General features: G+C 46.6%; 1 protein-coding gene across 6 annotated transcripts in view; it reads right to left on the reverse strand.

Moving 5' to 3' along the window:
- Positions 1–15,861: 15,861 nt before the first annotated feature.
- FGF13 (fibroblast growth factor 13) overlaps positions 15,862–21,806 on the reverse strand; it is a 239,730-nt gene continuing 233,785 nt past the window's right edge. For all 6 annotated transcript variants that reach the window (XM_039571908.1, XM_039571909.1, XM_019287776.1 and 3 more), the window contains 2 exons: positions 20,527–20,725; positions 15,862–20,014 (listed from right to left, as the gene is read on the reverse strand). In XM_039571908.1, coding sequence (XP_039427842.1) covers positions 19,878–20,014; positions 20,527–20,725 — 336 coding nt within the window. In that variant the 3' untranslated portion in view covers positions 15,862–19,877. The remainder of the gene's footprint in view (positions 20,015–20,526; positions 20,726–21,806) is intronic.

The raw sequence follows: 21,806 nt of genomic DNA on the forward strand, positions 1-21,806 counted from the left end.
TGCTGCAGTTGAATGTTCACATAGTTTAGTTCTTATTAGCATCGATTTTCCCCAAATCTTTAGCATCTGATTTATGAAAGGCAGCATAATGAATTTTAGCAATAAACAAGAATATTGGAACAACAAAACAGACCATTCTTCCACTCACTTTTATGACAGTGTAGAACTCCTACTGCATGTCTGGAAGGGCCCACTCATGAATATATGCCTTTCCACTCCTTGTGAAACATTGAAACAATGCAAGTAAAATGCATTTCTTGGGGATATTAGGCAGGGGAGAACATGCGGAGCCACATGGATCAGTGGATGTGTCTGAGAAGTGCTTCCTTGATTGTCTTGAACTCCTTGCTGGGGCTGGGGCTGTCCAGCCAAGGAGCTGAAGGCTGGAGGGCCACACGGAGCTTATTGGGCTCAGCAATGGCTCACATTTCCTCTGCAGTCACAGGGCAAGCTTCCTGTGCCTCCCTCTCCACCCCTGTGCAGGTCAAGAGAAGTCAGAAATCACCTGGTATGTGGAATAACCACATCTGCAGGAGCAGACACAAATCCCTCTCCAGCCAGGCTGCCAGCAGCCAGGCTGCCAGCAGCCAGGCAGAGCATCCCCTCCATGCCCCCTGCTCCTCCCAATTCCTGGCATATGCCTGACCTTGTGATTGCAGTTTGTGCAGGATCCTGTGCCACACTGGCAGTTTTTATGGCAGATGAGGGATGTGCTGAGTTTCCAGTCAGACGATGTTTATATTTAAGCCAGCTGGGAGTCTCTGACATTCTCAATTACAGTTTGTTTGCACACACTCTTTGCAATTGAAATGCAGTTTGCAGCCAGTGCACCTAAGGTCTGCTCTGGGGCATGCCAAAATCTCTCTGCCAAAGCTATGAAAGCATGTGGCATTTGCAGTGCTAATAGAGAAGGATCAAAAAAAAAAAAAAAAAAAAGCCTAAACTTTCTAACTTTCTTCATCTCTTTTAAGCAGTGACTCAGTCACCAGCCCTTCCCACAGTTCTTCACTGTTGTTCTAATTGCAGACCAATACCAGCTTAGGCTGTCTAAAAATAAACTTCACATTTCCATTTAATTAGTTGGACTGTCTGCCTCATTGCCATGAAAATTATATAGCAGAAAATATTTACTTACAGAGTTTTCCTAAGTATGATCTCTCAGCTATCCCTAACAGGTAGGTAATAAATCTATATAGAAATATGTTAAACTATAAAGGACAATGTGAGAGGGAGTTTGGGGCCGGGAGAGCTGTGTGAAGCTCTGGAGCTCGGAGCCCTGCCTCACTGGTGACACAGCCTGTGCACATCCAGCCCTTAGGCAGTGGCTCTCCCTTTTCTTGGCCAGCCTGCCCTTGGCAAAGCTCCCGTAAAACAAGACAGTGGCTATGACTGTTTGCATTCAGCCTGTGACCAGAGCCGGCCCCAGGGCGGTGGGCAGGCAGCAGATCCCCTCCTCTCGTGTTTTGAAGCCAAAAGGGAGTGCAGGAAGCGAGGCCTCTGCCCAGCCTGTGCAGCTCCAGGAGGCTGAGGGGTTCCCGTGAGGGCAGGAGCTGCAAGGGCTGAGCTGCGGCAGAGCCTTCAACCAGCTCAGCCCCTTCTCCTGTGTCCAGGCATTTCTTCCCCAGATCCCCTCACTATGGCTGCAGCTTTGCTGTTCGCAGGGAAGGACTGGCATTTGCAATCAGCAGCTCAGACCTGTGTCCCGGTCAATCTGCTGTCATTTCTTTCTCTATGATGGCGCGTAAATAATATTGTGGGTTAATGTCCTGGCAACGCTGCATGGGGTGCTGGGCATTGCAATGCTCTTGCCATTACACTGAAATATTCTTCCAATGAGTAGCAGCTTTCTCAATAAAACATTATGCCCCTCAAGTGTCTGACAAAAAAATGAAAATTGGGATGATGATGGGTTTTTTTTAATGCAGAAACATATACTTTTGAAGATGGGGGTTTTGTGTGTGTTAGGAGCAGTGATTTGCAGGCATTTGAGCGAATACTGCAAAACCACTCATGAATATTTGTCTTTCCACCCCTTGTGAAAGGGAAACATTGAAACAATGCAAGTAAAATGCATTTCTTGGGGATATTAGGCAGGGGAGAACATGTGGAGCCACATGGATCAGTGGATGTGTCTGAGAAGTGCTTCCTTGATTGTCTTGAACTCCTTGCTGGGGCTGGGGCTGTCCAGCCAAGGAGCTGAAGGCTGGAGGGCCACACGGAGCTTATTGGGCTCAGCAAACACCAGGGTCAATATCTGAAGGATTTGCAAGGATACTTCTTCACTGCACTATTTTAATGTGAACTGGGAAGTGATTTCTCGTATTTATGGATAGTGGAATTTCAGGATGTAAATCACAGGCAAAAAAATTTAAATAAATAAAGGGGCTATGTTTGATAAGCAAAGAGTTCACTGAATATTTTGCCCAGCTGAAAGATACTGGATTCAATGATCCTTGTGGGTCCCTTCCAGTTTAGGTTATTCTATATTTTATGTTGCTGGCAAAACTGGAAAATGTCAGGTAATTCTTGTTTCAGCTTTATTATGAACTATCCCAGTAATTGTATTTGACAGTCAAAAATTGAGAGAGACCCGTGTAAGTCACTAATGACAAAGATTGTCTGTCTCTAATTAATGCGTGTCCAGTCCAGCTGCCTGAAATCCAGCTGTTTGGGACTGTTTTGATTTTGGCAAGATGCTGTGGCTGAAGCACCAGGCCTTGCCTGCCACCAGCCAAGAGGAAATGCTGCCAGAGGACAGGGATGCTGCGCACGCCTGCGAGCCCAGGCAGCAGCAGGAGGCAGGGAGGGCAGTGGTGCCGCTGTCCCCGTGCCCTGAGCCACAGCTGCATGAAGCCAGCTCTGCTGCTCCTCAGAAGAAGCCCTGCATGGATGAAAGCCCTGAAATTCACTTTGTGGGAATTACAGACCAGACCTTCAGGTAATGCTGCCCCTGGGTGTTCAGAAATCATGGAACTGACTAAAAATGATGCCTTTACTTTTTAATGTGAGAAGGAAAGGCAGCTGTTCTACTTCGTCGTACTACAATTAATTATTTTCTTCTGCAGAACTTAATTAATAATAAATATTTTTATGTAAAAGAAAGAAAAAGCAGGAATATTCTTGGGGCATATCCCAGTATCAGGTTCTATTGTGTAAATTGCCAAATCATCCTAAGGTTTGCATTAAAAAGCACTTGTTTAGGTATCCCAAATGCATAATACTGTAACTCTGATGCTTGTGTAGCTCAATTAACCAGCAACCATAATTAAGCTTTCAGAGTGGGGGTTTTCATGAAGGCCTCCAGGGAAAGCTCTGCAGCCTCCTCCTGCAGTGGGGTTGGTTCCCAGGGCAGACTGGCTGCCGGAGGAGGAGGGGGCTCATCCCTCTATTTCTGATTCCATGCACTCAATGATCTGGGCTCCTTTGGCATGTTTTGAGGTGTTGGGATGCTCCTTTGTCTGGGTGCTGAGGCTGTGCCTCTTTCTCTGCTTTTTGCACTCATATTCCACCTTGCCCAGGGCTGCTGGAGCCCCGAGTGAAGGGGAGCATCACTTCAGAGTGCAGAGAAACCCCACTTCTCCTTGTCCCCACCAGCCCCCAGGCACCAACCAAATCATTTCCCGCCCACTTGTTTTCCCTCGGAGCCTGCAGGGCGAGGCGGGGGAGAGGAGGGAAACATCTCTGCGTTTTCAAATCACTGGTGCGATCCCTGCCATCCGCCTGGCGCGGATGTGACGGGAATGCGAATCGCAGAGCTCTGTCCTCACCCAGCGCTTTGCAAATGAATCGCTTTGATCTCAGGCGGATTTCCCCGTGCTATTTTTAGATGCAGTGAGGATAACCGAGGGATGTCGATTCTAATGCAGACGGAAAGCAGTTTCAGATGCAGTTTTTCTCCAGGGGCAGAAGAGAAGAGCAGAAGGAGGAAAACAAGGCAATCTCCAGCAGCATTTCTCAACCTTCTGGTGCAGACAGAGATAGGTCGCTAGGCCCCCGAGGCTAGAGAGGGATGTTCCCCAAATACAAAATTCACAGATAGCTGGTGATTCTCCTTGTTGGCTTTTGTGTAACTCACCACTCTGCTACAGCCCAGAGCCAGGACCTGCAGTTAAATTAATCTTTGTGGCACAGTGGATATGTTTATACGGGATTGCTAATAGCTACCCTTTGATTTTAAAATAATTGTAACATCTCTCACTTTCCCTGCTTAAAACACATATGTGGAGGTCTCAGATTGCTCAGGTTTGATCATACCAACTCCTGCTTTTCATTTCGTCTTCAAAACTGAAGCAAAGCAACAAACAGACATGCAAACCAAACCTTTCTTCCGTAGGGCAGGTGTATGTCTGCAGATTTGCACTCGGGCTGCTGAGCAGAGCAAGAGTGAAAACATGTTTACAGGGAAGAAGCACTTCCGAAGGGTGTTTTCTCCCTCTTCTCCCGTCTCCCGTTGCTGGGGAAACCGCAGCGCGGCGCTCGGAGCTGACTCACCCAGCGCGGAGCGCACCGCAGCCCCAAAGGAAGCGCAGAGCCCAGCCCCAAACACACCCCAGGGCCTCTCCGCTGCCTCCAGGACACGGCTGGTGACAGCTGGCTCTAAGTGCTCTCCAGAGGCTGGGAAGAGGCGTGGGACAGGCTTTCAGTGCCCGGGGAAGAGGGAGGCAGTGCTGCCCGGAGCAGCAGAAGCCCAAGCCCAGCAGAGCAGCAGGAGGGTGAATCCACAGGGAATCCCAAAGCTACAAAGGTTGCTGAGGCTGATGGAGAAAACCCCTACCACTGTCATTTGGGCTTACCAACTTCCTACTTGTCCATAAACATTCACAGGGACTAATGAGTCCTCTTACCCTGCTCCCTCATTCCCCTGTTTGCATCTTTTGGAGTGGAGATCAGTTCTGTCCAGTTGTGAGCTCTGGAACTGCAATGAGCATATGTTTATTTTTTGTTATGTCCATGGTGCCTGTAGTTAGAAGATGGTTTTCCATGGCCAAATGTAGTGTTCTGTTAGCACAAATCCAGGCACTAATACACCTGAGTTTATAAATCCCAAACCATAAGGTCCGACAAATACACTAAAAGATCAGAAGCTGAAAAATAGGAAAATTAGGATCTACTTGGGTATAATAAAGCATTTACTACAGTTTTGTTCAGTTTTTCTCCTCTGTTTGGAGAACTAGAATTTCAGCAGCTACTTTGGTGCTTCTGGTTTTCATGCTTTTTTTTTTTATCCAGTGCCACAGTTTTGGGAAGGGGGGATGCAGGAAATGTGATGAGACTGCAGGAGAGCACTGAACACAGCAGGACTGGCAGCAGCCAGAAATCAAGCGTAGCAGGGTGCCATTAGGCTGGTTTGGCTCCTGATCTTGGCAAGCTTTGGGAAACTGTCTGGAAATCTTCCCTGCTCAGGTTTGTGGGCAGCCTGTGATGCACAGATGTTTCTAACATCTGCATCTGAGAGCAGAGCCCTGATGTTGCAGTTGCTGAGGTTTGAGACAGACACTACCAGCTGTACACGTCCAGGTTTTTCAAATACAACCGTAGCAGCTTATCCCCTCCTTTTCCTTCCCAACACCGAGGTACCACACACTTCTTCAGATTGGTAACCTAACATCTGAAACAAAAAAATTCTGATTTGGAAAAGTCCCCAAACTTGGTGTCTCTTTAGTTACCAAAGCCCAAATACGTGTGGCCAGATGGATCAGTTAAAAATCCTTCCCTCTCTGCCCCACACACCACACCTGAGAAATCTTTCCAAACCCTTTTTAGTACCTGAAATGCCACTCCCTCAGCATCACCAGAGCAGTCTTTTCTCTCCAGACATCTCTGCATGGGCCATGGTTAGTCCCAGTGCCCCTCTGCAGTGAAACATTACCCTTTTGTTCCCTTCTCCTCCTCCAAGCTCGCTGTTTCTGCAGGAATTCCTCTGGGTTTGATGCTGTCAGGATCGCTGCCTCGCTTTGTTCTCCAGCCCAGAGAGGGCCTGTTCCTGTGAATCTGTGCTTTCCCCAGAGGAGAGGGAGAAAGCAGGGCTGTGGGCTGAGCTCTTCATCTTTTGTCCACCCCATAGGAGCGCCCAGGGTCTGGCACTCTTTGTAGTCAGACAAATATTCCCTTGTTCCTTTGCACACAGGGGAAAGAATATAATGAAAGGGAGTTGTGGTATCAGCCCAGCGTTGGAGCTATGCTCAGAGAAATCCCTCAAAGGCTCACCACTGGCTGTCCCTGTGTGTAACTCATGCTTCTCCACACCCACTGCAGAGCTGCTGCCTGGAAGCTGGGGTGGTCATGGGATGACCACAGAACCCTAGAATAGCTTGTGTTAGAAGGGACTTTGGAGATCCTCTTGTTTCAACTCCCCTGCCGTGGCAGGGACACCTTCCACTGTCCCAGGCTGCTCCAAGCCCCATCCAGCCTGGCCTTTGACACTTCCAGGGATCCAGGAGCAGCTACAGCTGCTCTGGGCACCCTGTGCCAGGGCCTCCCCACCCTCACAGCAAAGAATTTATTCCTTACATATAATCTAAATCTCTCTTTTTCTAGCTTAAAACCATTTCCCCTTGTCCTGTCATTATCTGCCTGTGGTAAAAAGTTGCTCTCCCCTTTTTTATAAGCCCCCTTTAAGCACTGGGAGGCTGCAATGAGGTCCTACAGGGATGTTGCATTTCACAGGTTTGATGTGGAAGGAGAATCCCTCTGGGGAAAACAGAAATCCACCCACACAAGCAGAGCAAAAAATTTTACTCTGCAGGTCTAAATTTTTCACCTGCAAGATTAAATTGGATTTTTGCACCTGCAAGTTGAGGGCTTCTGTCTCTTTGCTGATCCTTGCCAAGTCCTGTTCAGGAAGCTGTGGGGGAGCATGGGGCAGGCACATCCCTGCAGTTCCTGGCAGCTCCAACAACCCCCTAGCTTCACAGTCCCATCCCTGACTCCTTCCTTCCAAAGACCCATATCTTAGCCCCATTTTTTAGTGTGTTAACAACAACATACTCCTGCTCACTGTGCTTTGGAGAGCAGTTTTCCCCTCCAGTTTCCTGGAAAGGTGCACTGAGCCACTTGTGAGCTGCTGTTCTGGGGCCAGAGCCCCTGCTTGAGCAAGGGCCTTTTGCTGTAGCTCAGCATCATCTGCAACACACCAAGAACCAGAGAGATGCCAGAAGTCAGGGCAGGAGGAGAGTGTTTTTAACTCAAATAATGGAGAAGCATTTCAAGCCTAGTCACAAGCCAGTGCTGGGTTCTCACAGTAGAGGTTTGGATTTAGAGGATGGACTGTCTCCTGAATCCTAAATCCCATGTCCTGGTGAATTCTTAATTCTTCAAGTAGGTCATGCCTGCTGTCTCCCTTTGGGAACAGTGGAGACTTGACAAGTCTAAATAATAACTCTTATCTCTCCTCTCTTTGATGTTAGATGTCACAAAGTTGTTCCCTGCCATCCACTTTTCTTCTCTTCAATTCCTGCAAAACTCTGCTGAACACAGAAGTTAAGGAAGGATAAGACATTGCCAGGTCCCACCAATTTTTGCGGCACGTGGTCTCTCCCTGGCTGCCGGTGTGACCCACTACAGTGGCCTGGCACGGGACACAGGCTGGAAGGGCCCTGATGTCCCTGGGAAGTCGTGGTACCCAAAGCTTGTCTTTAAGCTGCAGTTTCAGTGCACAAAATTCAAACTTGACAACCCTCTGCCTATCAAAGCAGCCACAATCTGTGGGGCACGCCCAGGTGTTGAGCAAGAGCATCTCTGCAGAGTGTGGGGGCCATGTCCAGCTGCTGGGCACAGAGGCTGTGCCGAGGCCACGGGAGCGCCCAGCGCTGCCACAACGCCAGCCCAGTTCCCCACACTCGTATTTCACCTGTATGCATTCAGCTGAGTCTCTGGCACAGAGGTTCCAGCTTCCATGAGGAGCCTTGTAAAGACCTTGCCCTAATTATGGAGTAATTCCAGTGACATTTTAAATTACGGGTGAGCTTTACATAATTCTTTTGATACGTGTAAAATTTTCTCTTTGCCAGATGCAGTGAATAATGTAAGATCTTTGTTTTGCATTTGTCAGGATAATTTGAACTACTGCACGTTTAACAAATGCACTTCCAAAGGACCTGGTCCTGCACACAACTGTGATAATACAGATAAACTCCATAAACTTTATTAGATTTCTAGTAAATTATATAAGCTAACAGACAAGCTTATATGACAGTGTTCAAACTCCAAAGCCAAGCATGCAAGGAGTAGGAAAAGTCTTATCCTGAAATGTAGCACCATTCCTGGGTTTACAGGGGTGGCTCGTTATAGGATCAAATGCTCTTTTTCCCATGGGGGCCATGTCTCCGTGGTGGAGCAGCCTGCCTGATGCAAATCAGTGGGCAGCAATTCAAAAATCTGTTTTCTTCACGTCCTTGAGTGTGTGGCCCCAGCCCTTGTTTACTGTATTCTGCTCATCCTTGCTGTAAAGATGAAATACTCTTTCCACTTGGTTTTTGGTTTTTTTTCCATGACACTCATTACTCCAGTCATGTTTGTTTATTCTGCACACAAACTATGAATTAATTTGTCTTTGTGAAGCCCAGTAAGGCAGGGGAGAAACATTATCACTTTATAGATAAGGAACAGAGGCACAGAAAGATTCAGTCAAGAATGTCAATTAATTTGGGATGTTCAACTTCAGATGCTCAAGAGCTGATAATCCCTGTGCACGTGGGATTTATTTGCTGGCTTTGGTGATGCCATGGGCACTGTCAGGGCAGGACTGCAGTGCGCAGCGGCTGCCTGGCCACAGAGGTGGCCCATAGCACTTCCCAGCACATGAGACCAGAAACAGCAGCCAGATGGAAATGTAGGAAATCACAGAATCCGAGAATGGTTTGGCTTGGAAGGGGCTTTAAAGATCAAGTCCCAGGGCTCCTGCCCTGAGCAGGGACACCTCCCACTATCCCAGGGTGCTCCAAGCCCCATCCAACCTGGCCCTGGACCTGCCAGGGATGGGGCAGCCACAGCTGCTCTGATGAGGATGGCAGGATAAATGCAATGTCTTCTTGGTCAGGCTCACAAGGGGAATTTTAAAGCAAGGAGCTGAAGGAAGGCAGTGCAGTGACTTTGTGGGCACTTTCTCCCCTTCTGTTTGCTCTCTGACTGTTCAGGCTGCAGCTCAGATTGCAGCCTGTCACTGGGCATCACATCCAGCACTGCAAGACTCCAGCACCCTGTGCATGTATCACAGAATCACAGAATCATTAAGGTTGGAAAAGACCTCCAAGATCTTCAAGTCCAACCCTCAAGCTGACACCCCTGTGTTCTCCAGTAAACCAGGACTTCAAGTGCCACATCCACATGTTTTTTTGGAGCACTTCCAGAGATGGTGATCTCACCATTTCCCTGGGCATCCTTTTCAACGCATGACAACTCTTCCCATGAAGAAAGCATTCCTGATATCCAATCTAAACCTCTCCTGGTGCAACTTGAGGCCATTTTCTCTTGTCCTGTTAACTTGTTACCTGGGAGAAGGGATCTCCTTTCTGGTGGCTGTAGAAACACCCTGCAGCCTGGTCCAAAGAGCAGAAATTCACCCCTCTCCTTCTCTACCTGGACTGCAGCAAGCACCAGTAACACAATCAAGGACTGGATTAGGCAGGAAAGCACAGGCAGCCACAGGAGCCCAGCTACAGAACCCATGCTGAGCTCACCAGCCTCCTTGGCTTGCTTTAGACTATAATTTGCCAGCTCCCAGCCCATAAATGAGAGACCTGAGAATGGCTATGGAATCTTTCACTTGTCCAAATTCCAAGAGTACTTATATAATTTAATCGATAAATTGTATTGATTTATTTGCACTAAGTAACTCCTTGAGATCTGGATAATAGATAAGGGTGTGCATGGTGCTGTACAAACACATCATAAATAAATGTAGCTTGCAAATCAATTGCAAGATACTAATGATTAATCTTCTCATAGTAAAATAATGTGATGTCTTTCCATTATGGATTTTTTTTAAAAAAAAATCTGACCTAAGAGGTTTCAGAGTCATTTATTTGAGGAAGGCTGCCCTTTAAGCCAGATCTTACACTTTTTAAAAGGTCACAGGGTTTAAATATCACGGTTACTTTCAAAGCAGCGCTCCCTGAGTGGTTTGACAGCACCTTCATCAGAACATCACGGTCCTGCTCAAATGAGGGCTCGGCCACTGAGGCCAAGGCTGGGTTCTTGCAGGGAATTTCACTCTCCCACCCTCTTTGGCTGCAGGTGATGAATACACAAAGAACTGAAAAGGTTACCCCCAAAGCCTGGTACATTCACACACATGAAGAACAGCACATTTTCCTCCCTCACAGCACTGGCTGGGCCATTTTCTGACATCAGTGAGAGAGCTGGGAACAGTATAATGTGGTGTTTTACTGCACTGCATTTCGTGCTAGCCTTATGCAGGCAGCAGACAAATCTCTTTGACCACAGCAAGGTCTAATTCCAGGTGTGCTGAGCCCAATGAATCTCTTTTAGAGGCTGATGAGCCAGACTAGACTGTGGCCATCAGATCCACTGCCCAATCTCGGGGCTCCCAAGCTGTGCACAGCTGAGCTGCCTCCTCATCTCGTTCATCCCTGATGCATTATTATACAGCAAGAAGAAAATGTTTATTCTACAGTTATTTGTTCTAATTAATTTATCTCTTCATCAGGTTTTCAAAAGAGACAAATTTCCTTGTTTGTTTATCTTCCTCACTGCCTCTTGCCACGTGCAGTGCAGCAAGGCAGGGCCACGTTGTCCAGATGTCTCCCTGTAATCTGCAGCTCCAGTGTTCCACACGGGGGTTCAGATTGGATTTTTAAAAGGAACAAGGGCTTTAAAAGTAATTCATGTGCAATTGTCTTTCATGCCTAAAATGTTTTGCCTTTCCTTTTTTACCCATGTTCTCTCTCTTTTTCATGCACTTTTAGGCATGCATCACTTTATTTTGTAGCACAACATTCGCTTTTAAGAAGGGCAGATGATACTTGAGCCATTTGGATTAGGATGTTTTTGTTCTAAGAGACATGAGACAGGGGAATTTACATGTTTGCTGCTAAACTCTTATTTGATTCTGCTGATAGATTCACAGCCCAGCTTGGACACAGGTGAGGTGTTTGGCAGAGTCTGTTATCTATTGCTGATGTGAACCAACACAGACCATCTGATTACAAATTCCAAGTACAAATCCATGGTTTCCTTCTGGTTATACAGAAATTACACGGGTTTAGCCCAAGGTTTAGACAATAAATAAAAACCAGTTAAAGCCACTGCTGCTCAGCCACTCACCTGTTTGTTTCAGGATGCAATACACTCAGGCTTGATGAGCTCATTCGTTTTCGTTGACCTTTCTGTAGCTGCAGTGATTTTTGCTCACAGACCCATTTTGCAGGAGGGCAAGGAGGTGACTTAGCCTGGGCTCTGGGCAATCAGAGCAGAGATCAGCTTTGGTGGTTCAGAACCCGGCAGCTGGAAGTTTTATTGGCATTTAATGAAGGCTTCTTGTACCAAGACAAATGTCTAGGTCTGTAGGCAGCCCAACCTTCAGTAACTTTTCCATCACTTTTGAAGTCATCATTAATGCCATCCCACTCAGTGGTTATTCCTAGGTCTACTATCTCTTCCCAGCACTTTCTTGCACATATACTTTTAATTTCCTTTAACCCTTCTGGTGATTAACCTTTTCCCCACCTCTTGTCTCATCTGGCCTGGCAAGCTCCATCCAGCTCTGTAATCTTTGTCAGCAGCTTAAACCCTTCTGCATTTCCATGGCAGCCTTCAAAGACTTGAGATCTTTGTGCAGCTTTTTTGAAGTTTTAGCAGCTGCCTCCTCTCCCTCTTGTAGTGGCCAAGGGACTGGAGTCTGGTTTCCTCTTTTATGCCACAGCTGAGCAATTCTTCACCACTGCACTCCACCCTGATTGTTCAAAGCCTTTCTCACTGCAAACTTTGATCAAGAAATAAAAGACTTCTAGCAAAGCATGGTTCCCTTCCCACTCACAAGAGGGGTCAGCCAGTAGCCAGGGCATTGTTTGGCTTTTGGAAGTGCTTGCATGAACAAGACTGGACAGGGTTTTCATCTCCCAAGCATTTGCTGGTTTACTACCTTGTCAAGGTGGATTGCTGTGTGCTCTAAGCCTGCTTCACAGCACAAGGTGTTCTTTGAGCTCGCTGGTGCTGGCCCCGTTCTCACCAGTTCAGGCTGTTTGCCAGGGATCTTCAACATGAAAAACATGAACTGCTGTACATAGCTCTAACTATCTGCAATCTATGTATGGATGTATTTGTGTCTGTATCTTTCATACATATTTGTGTGTGTCAGTGTGTGTATTTAATACAGTGTGTGCTTAACACATTTTCCTCCTAAGCAGAATTTAAACCCTGAGTGGGCTGCTGTCTGTCTGATGGGAGAATTCTGCCTTTGTCTCTGCTGAAAATGCCACTGATTCAGAGCTGGCTCGGTAACCTGCCACAGAGGGATGTGCTGTGCACTGGGTGAGCAGCCAAAGCTCTGCTGCAGCCAGGTGTGTGAGTGGGGAGGTGCAGTCTCCTGCTCTGCAAACTGCAGCTTGTGAGGGGCCACACTGGGGAGGAGAAGGACCCTCAGCAAGGGATCTCCAGTGGGAAACCCTGGTGAGGTGCTGGCTGTGCATGGCAGCAGGGGTGTCCCAGACCTGCCACAGCAGCTGCCACGTGCCCGGCCTGCGTCGAGCGTGTGGGATGCTGATGGGCTGTGCAGAAAAGGCTGCAACAGCACCAAGCGTTCATGACCAGGAAGATGAGATTTGTGATGTGTCACAGGCTGAGCTGGAGGGATCATCCAAGCAGAAGAGGACACTAGCTGGCAAGAGCAGCATCCATAATCCCACCTGCTTTATGATTTCCTTCGCTCTTGTTTTGCTCGGTCAACCCTAATTATGTAATCATGAGATCTGCTGATTGAAACTCCCGAGAAAAAATCTCATATTATTATCTAATGCAAAACCTTTGTAGTTAATGTAAAATAATACTTTCACCAACTCTGTGGCAGATGGCTTCTCAAGTGTTGCCACTACTTCCAAATGCAGTTAATTGTTCTTTTAAATTAAGAAAGCAAAAAAAAACCCCACACCTTTAAACAACAACAAAGTTCTGCTTTTGTTTAACAAGAAAAGGAGTTTAATTTTTAAAGATCACTCTATATTATTAACTTGCTTAGTTATCAGAAGGGATGGTTGGATGAGCAGACAATTAAAACAAGGAGAAGCTCAGAAGGAAAAGTTCATCAGTATATTAGAGAGACAATGGGGGAAGTAAAACTATTTCAAGTACCATTTGAAGGTAATCATTTGGGAAGGAAATAGGATTAATTAAGTTTTGAACCAGTTGATTTTGTTATCTAAAAATATTTCCTAGATTAACACTGTTACATACTTATGCATGAGGTAATGTCTAAGGTTCTTCAGCAACAGAGTGAAATGCTGGTGTAGATAAAGGCACTTCAAACCAGCAGGGAACTCCAGACTTAGCGGAATGCTGGTGTATGCTGAGACTGAGATTAGGATCAGGCCTTGAGACACAGCAGAGGCATCTGAACGGTGCCTGGCTATTTTGCTGTCCTGTCTTGGTCAGGGTGTGAGCTCAGCCCTGCTGGACCCAGTGAATGGCAGTGGTGTTGTTGCTTTCCATGCAGAACGTGCCCCACTCCCCAGTCCTTGGGCTCCATCTCCTCTTTTGCTTCCCTTTATTGGCCTTGTTCTTTTCATCATCAGGAAAGTGAAACTTTTACTCCATTGCTCTAAAACATCCTTAGTAGAACATAAGAGGAACCTGGAGAAACATGGGGTGAAGCCACTGTCCCCAGAACACCCCTCAGCATGGGTCACTCTCCTTTGGACATTTTATCCCCCTCAGCCCTCCCCTGGCACAAACGTGTGCAGCACTGGGGATGCTCCAAGTGCCCTTGGAGGGTTTCTGTGTACAACACTACTCAGTGTAAACTCTTTTACACCTTTTCTTTTTCCTGTTCCTCTTCAGAGGGTGTCTGAAAGCTTTTTCTTCCACAGAGGTGTCTCCCTGAGGTTCTTTTTGCAGGGCTGATCCTGAGCTCACAGTACAGACACTGACTTTGTCTTAGACCTCGCTAGAGGTTCCCTCAAGTTCTATACAGCATTGTTTGAAAAGAATAAACCGGCTCTGGGTTCTTGCCTATAGGAAACTTTGATGCTGCGAGGTTTGGACAATGGAATCTGTGCCCCGACTCCGAGTGCAGGGCCCTCCTTTGTACAACCACATTCATAAACTGAATTAGGTCAATACTCAAAGGAAGGGCGAAAGAACGATCTGCTCACCCAAGTGGGATAGGGCATTATTTGTGCTAAGGTTTTCCTTGAGGTGTGGGTGAAGAATGATGATAAATTCAGAGCTTTGCAGGCTATTCACTAATGAATTCCTTTTTACAGGCACCAGCCATGGTCCTCCCAGCACTGCTGCTGCTGCCGTGGCTGTTCAGCAGCACTTCACTGTCAGTGCCTGAGCACTTCTTTTCTCTGAAAAGCCTCCAGATTCCCCCCAGGCTCCCCTGGGAGCCTGCCCTGAGCCGAGACGTGTCCCTGCAGGAGCAGAGACGGAGCAGAAAAGCGCTGCCAGGCTGCTGTGTGTCCCCGCGGTGTGCCACAGACAGCCCAGCCCAGCCCAGCACCAGCTCATCAAACCCCAGCTCTGGGCACTACAAATGGCAGGACAGGGACAGCTCTTCCTCCTAATACAGATGTGATGGCCCTGGTGGTGTGTGGACCTGTGACCCTGTCCTCTGCCAGGAGACAAGCTCAGAAAAGGAGTGTGACAGACAACATACAGTGCTGAGAAACCCCTGGGACATAAGGCATTCATCCTGCCCCCCAGGTATTGAATTTAGGTGACAAGCCAAACATACCTGGGGAAAAAATTAGGCCTACGAGTGCTTGAAAGTAGTTTTCCATACGTGGTATTTAAGACTCTTAAATTTCAAATCATTAATAATGATCTTTGAAGGGAAACCTGTAAGTAGTCTTCTAGTTCCTGATGAAATAGAATAATTTATTACATCAATTTCTCTGATTAATGTAAAATGTGTTTCAAATTTGGGTTTTCCTTTAATATTTAAACTTCCCCTTGAGAGGAGCTGCAGAAGGTGACTGAGTGCCCCCCAAACTGATGTGGTATGTCCTCAAAGCAGGGTAAGATGTGCTACTGGAGCTGATCAGCAATAAAAGCCATTGGACAGCAGCAAACCCAGCTCATTTCAGGACCTGCTATCCAAAAGGCATGAACCAGGGCCCCACAGCTCTGCTCACTCACGCCAGGGAAGGGAGTGTCTTAAAAATTTACTCTGTGAATTCGAAATTTTATGTTGTCAAGGACATCTCCCCCTAAAGTTGCTGAAAAAAGGCCAAAGCTGGAGTTATTCAGGATAAATTGCATGACAGGTCTTTTCCCTAAAAAATTAACTTATTTTAAATAGGCTTTCTACTGTACTTATATGTCATTTTTGCAGAGCCAAAGTCAGACAAAACCATGGTGGGTTTTGTCTTGGTCTTACATCAAGGAGGAAACTGAGCTCCAGCATTTTGAGTAGCCATTCTCTGAGCTGGTAGAATGCATCACACTTTTGGGGTCCTTCAATGACCATGATGAGGCTACAGAAAACTGAAGCATCCATCTTTGTTGGTCTTGGGTTGACCACTCAAGTTGCCCCTCTCTGGTTCAGGAAGACAGGGAAAGGACAATTTTAATACAGAAGGGTCTCTATCCCAGGGAAAGCTAAGCCATGGTGTAGTAGTGGCGGTGGAGCAGAGAGCCCTTGTAGTATCTGCAGTGACAAAAAATCAGAGCCCAGGCACGAGGGAGTTTGTTTAAGAGAGAATTATTTATTAGAAGATAGGAGGTTGTTACGTACAGATTCTGTCCTGCAAAAGTGTCCTGGTCAAGGATATGTCAGGGAGACATTTAAACCCATTAGAGCTGGCCCTGGCCTCCAGCAGAGATACTCAAGACACAGCAGAGCTCTGCCAGACCTGGCTCCACACTGGTGCTCAACTGGGGAGAGGCCTGGGTGCCACAGCATCCCTGAGCTCGTCACACCGCCTTTATCCCACGGGAACACAGCGCTGGGGACAGCGGGCGGTGCTGCAGGAGGGGCACTGCTCTTCCCTGGGCTGGCCTGGGGATGTTTTCCCCAAAGAGGGAATTGTCTTCCATTGATGAACATGGCTGAGCAAGTGGCTACGGAGATACAACCATGCTATGAGGTAGCATGAGGTAAATTAAAACAAAAAAGGAAAAGAGAAACCAAAGATCTCTGTGATACAGAGAAGAACTCTTCCCACTCTCCCTCACCCCCAAACCAGGCCAAGCAGCAGTGTCCGAGCCCCCTGCACAGACCCTCGAGGAAGCAGCTCAGCTCTCCCAGGGGATCACAAGAAGGCAGCAGCTGTGCCTCGCCCGAGCTCTGCTCCCAGCACCATTCCTGCCAGCTTCAGGGCTGACCTGTTTCCCCTGGGGTGGCAGGTGGCATTAGTCTGCACAGCCCCCGCGTGGCTCGGGGCTCTGCCAGGTGAGGGGTTCGCAGCTCCCGAGCAGCTCCAGCCCCCGGGCTGTGGGCAGCACTGCTGGAGGGGCAGCACAGCAGAACGGGCACGGGAAAGGCATCACCACCCCCTTGGCAATGCCAGAAGGGCCCCAGACCCTGTTCTGCAGATGGTCAGTGGCTCACAGCCAGGCAGAAAATAGTGCATGTAACTTTCTAATTGATGGGTGCTGAAAGACAAATAAATATTCTGGAGTCTGACTCCTCCGTCTGGTCCTCTGATGAAGCAACATTCTTGTCTTAACTTTGCTGTCTGGGGCAGAATATTACCTTCACTCACTGTCTGTTAAGTCACATTTAACTCTTAACTTTCCTTATTAAATCCTAATTATGGCTCCAGAGACTACATGTAACCCTCCCCACTTTGCTCATAGAGTACATAATCTTTTGTCTACTGTCAGCACTTTATCAGGATTATTACCTTTTCAGTCCTCAGTAATCTGAAGGAAAAATATTGTTGGAGCCAGTTTGTCAGAAATTTAATGTAATTGTCAGAAACATCTGTTTATGACTCATCTATCACCACATCTCTCTCCTCATCTCCAGCCAAGAGTGGCCTTTGTTAGCCTGGTATATCAGAAAGCTTTGGAACAAGAGATTTGGCAGTGAATGCTCACAGCTGACACCAACATCAACACAAAAGATGGGTCAGACTACAGAGCTCAGAAGGGATGATCTGTGAGACAAGAATTTTCCTTCTCCTGCAGATGATCTTCAGGGCTGGAGTACTGAGGATGGAGAGTAACAGGAATATGCAGCTATAAAGCAAAGCAGCAGAGCTCCAGTTACCTCTAGGGCAGTAAACACTCAGCACTGAACTAGCTTTGCTACAAATATGCCTATTTTCAAATCAGGCTTTATGTTCCTAAGGCACTCAAGACTCCTTTTTTGGAACATGTACCTGAATGAGTTTGATGTTTGGGGATGGGAGGGTTCAGAAAATGTTCCCCAAGGACATCCCACATTTAGTTGAAGGGAAGAGATGATCCAGGCCCACTGAGTTATCAAAACCTCTGGAGCAATCATGACCACATGTTTAATTTTTAAGGATTTCTGTGGCACTGGATATGCTCCCACTTTCTTCACCCTGTGGAAAGAGGCAAGCTGTGGAAGCCTGGGCCCTCTAAGAGCAGGCCAGAGCTCTTCATTTACTATTTGCCATGAAACAACAAATCAGGAGGTTTGATCTGAAACAATCTCCTCCTCTCTCAGCCCTGACCTTAAAACTGGTTTAATTCCAGCTTGTTCTAGTTGGAGGAACACAGAGCAGACAACAGAGTATCTCATTTTGATTTCAATCTAACATTAGGGGTGGATTTTTGCCTCCATTTCCATTATTGTCTTCCAGAACTGGTTCTTCAGCCACCCATGATGAAAACCTGTCCCTGGCTAGGGCTTCTTGGAACACCTTGATGAGTGAAGCACACCTGTCAGAGCTGCCTGGATGTTGCACATGAGAAAAGTTTTCCTGGATGTTTTCAGAGAGAAAAGGCGGGAGGGATGCTTTCCCTCCAGAGCAAAGGCATGGGAGCCTTTTTCCTCAAGGCCAGATAAAGCTGGCTGCTAAACGCCCCTGCAGTGATGCCCACGAGCAGTGCTGGAGCTGCCTGGAGCTGCTGGAGCCCCGTGCCAGGGTTGGAGGGGCTGCACGGGGCAGTCTGGCAGGGAGGGCACACACGGAGCAGGGCAGAGGCTCAGAGCAGACAAGTGCAGTTCAGGGGGCTCCAGCAGCACAGGGGGGTCATTACCAAGGCTTGGTGACACTTGAGCATTGCTGTGTTTTGAGCATCTCGGCTGGGCACGCAGGACCAGCTCCAACAGTACCCAAAAGCAAAGAACATGTTCGAATTCCTGCAGTGTATGGCGTTACAGGGGAATGACCGTCACACAGAAAGACTTTGAACATTCATTACAGTATCTTTTGTAACTTTGTAATTTAATTGCCAACCCTTTTCCCTTAAAATTAATCATGGATGTACAGCATATAATCAAACAAGCTTTTTTAAAAAGTACATCTTAATATAAATAGTTTATTCAGTGCATGGTTGTGTATACAACAAATAATAAACAACTTTTTTGTACCAGGCAGAAAGCTGCCTGTACAGAACTAATTCAGTTTTGGAGCACAGAATCCAACAATGATTAATGCACAAAATCTTACACATCATGCAACTCTATGCCAATATTCCAACTTTCTCCCATGCAACAGACATGATGACCTAAATGGAAACCTAACTACATTTTTTAAACAATTGTTTCCAATAGCATGTATAAGTATATGTTGTTTAGGGGTAACCTGTCCTAACGCTTCCTCCTACACAATATTCACGTGCCCGTTACAGTGAAAGGACTTTTACAAATAAGACGTTTCTTATAAAAAAATTAAGTCACCTTAATTCCACAGTTTCTGTCTTTAGAAAAGAAGCCACAACGATAGTTTAACATGACACACAAAATGGAATTAAGAGAAATCTACACTGGAGGATAATTTTATCCCTTTCTGTTAACTTCCACTTGGGATAACAAAACAACTCAATTCCTACAGACTGGGGTTAGCACAAGAACTTTACCAGAAACTACAAATCTATAAAAATTTATATTTCATTGTGTTTAAAACCACAAGAACACTGTTTGCTTGAGCCTGAGACACCAACTCTCAGTTCCAACCCTGAATTTTTAATTATTTTTTTAAAGACATAGCTTTAAAGACCCATTGGAGTTCAGAAATCAAAAAGTTGCACTACTCCAAATTAAAGGATACATTTTTTTATCAAGCCTTAGATATAAAACGGTAAGCCAAGGAAACAACAGAGTTTACATATTTTTTTTTTGTTTGCCCCTATAAAACATACAAGCATTAAAATTTCCTTTGAAGAGCAAAAGTGGTCTTTTTCTGAGTTGGAAAGCAAATTCTTACCAGCACTGAATGCTGTGAAATGTTTTTGTTTCGTTTTCCACAAAGCATAGGAGAGAGAGAGAAAGAGAGAAAGAAAAAGTGAGAGAGAGAAAGAGCTGGACATTTCTTCTCTGAGATTTTTTCCGCAGTTGTGTTGTCTGGCTATCCAACTGCCTTGTGATATGCACAAGCATATTCTACATTACTGGGGTGTATCCTTTGACAACCAGGAGATCTAATGGCTGATAAACGAGTGACCTATGCGAGTTCGGTGGCTTGTCCTGGGCAATTGAACGTTTGGATGAAAGACTGCGAGTAAGAATTCAACTGCATCCAGAGGTAAGGTTCTGTTTAGAGAGCACTTGGCTTGCCTGAACCTGGCTACGTTGACTCGTTTTGGCTCATGGATTTACCCCCATTTAGCACTCCTGAAACGCTTCTGCTCTTTGTTGGGGTCCCACTTCCAGATCTGGAGAACTCTGTGAGATCGTGGAGAGAAGGCTCTTTGTACATGGCCACTGCAAAGCAAGAGAGAGCAGAACATCAGCACGGGTCCCGGGCTGCCCATGCTGTGGGGGCAAAGCCCAGCTGTGAAATGCTGGGGTATTTCAGCCAGCAATATGCAACCTAAGGAGAGAATCAAACACCCATGGCAAGGAGACTTCTTCCATTTCAAACACTCCCTGAGAACCTCTGAGATCCTCTTCCATGGACTGACATTTTACAGAAGGGGAAAACCAGGGCTCCTCCGTCTCCCAGTTAAACCAGCCACCTACCCACCGCACTTACACAGCCTGGCAGGACAGACCTTAGCTGATAAAAATCAGCATTTCCTTACTAACAGAGAAGTAGCACTGTCCATAGTTGTGATTTAACCTGTTTGAGCTCTGCTTAGACCAACCCCATGTTACAAGCACATTACACTCCTGTTACATAAGCAGCTGGACGTGTCAATTATATATGCACAGCAATTAAACACTGACACAAGACAGCATCAGTTCAGATAAATGGAGCAAACCCAAGCAATTACCTTTTAAGGGTTTTGGAAGAAAGTGTGCTGCAGGTTTATTTTTCTTCACGTGGTTTCCTTTCATTATTTCTCCTTCTTTGTTAAGACCCAAATACCAACCCCGGCCAGACTGTTGCTGTCTGTAGATCATTGAAGAGTATGTCACATAGTAGTTTTCAAATACTGATTCTTTGAACTTGCATTCAGGTGTAAAGTGTTCCTGTAAGAAAGCAACAGATCAATGCGTGCAGGGCCGAATCTCACATCAGTTAATGAAAAGCATCCAATGTCCATTGCTTTCCGAACGGCTAGAAGTCATACCTCTCATCCTCAGCTATCCAATCATGAAACACAGGTCCTAAAAGTATTAACAAAAGAGTAACACAATTTGAAACCTGTGAGATGATGCTGTGAGCAGCTCTAAGTAGAACGTAATAAGATTTTTTTGAACAGTGAGTAAAAAGTCTAAGTGAAGATTTATTGATTGATGCAACTAATGGATATTAGGCAGACACAGACCTGTGTCAGCTCCGTGGGACCAGCTGTGGTCCAGCCCTATCAGCAGGAAGTGAGGCCACCGAACGCCCTTGTGCATTAACTGCTGGCCTTAGCTGCTCATGAGAGAAGTGCAGTAACAATCCAAAGCCAGTGTGCCATGAGCATTTGCTCATGGTTGTCTCTTTACTAACCCAGCAATATCAAGTTAGCTCGTAGCAGCTGCCTCTGTGGTCTCATCTCTGCTCCTCCTCTGCCTGGTGCATCATCCACGAGAGCCCAGCTGTCAGAGACCCTCTGCAGACATCAACCTCTGCTCCAGGACTGCACCACAGCTGTGGCATCAAGCCTTAGCCTTCCTGTTGGATTGTACTGTGTCTTTTGGGGGGATGGTATTGAGCTGATAGTGAAAACAAAGAGCAATAAGCCAGGACAGAGCCTTTTCCCTCCTGCCGGTGGTGTGCTGGCTCTCCCCGTGCAACATCCTGACTGAATCAGTACCACTGCACTGCTGCCCAGATTCAAAAACAGATACAGACATGAAACATGGCTCTTAGAGGGATCTCAGATCAAACACCAGTCCTGAGAGCCCCACCCAGCTGCTTCCCACAGCCCTGGGTCCTTTGGGTTTTGAACATTACCAGTTCTGGCAACATCTCACCTATGGACTGTAGAAGTCCATAAAACATGGAAGAAGAAGGGTTTCGTCTGGTGATGCAAATGTTAACATCTCAATCGTGGCTGTCATTGCACCACAGAGCAGCCAGATGTTTGCTGCTCTTCCCTTGTGAAGGCAGCCAGCTGCA

This window comes from Corvus cornix, chromosome 4A (assembly GCF_000738735.6).
Source record: "Corvus cornix cornix isolate S_Up_H32 chromosome 4A, ASM73873v5, whole genome shotgun sequence".
Taxonomy (NCBI): domain Eukaryota; kingdom Metazoa; phylum Chordata; class Aves; order Passeriformes; family Corvidae; genus Corvus; species Corvus cornix.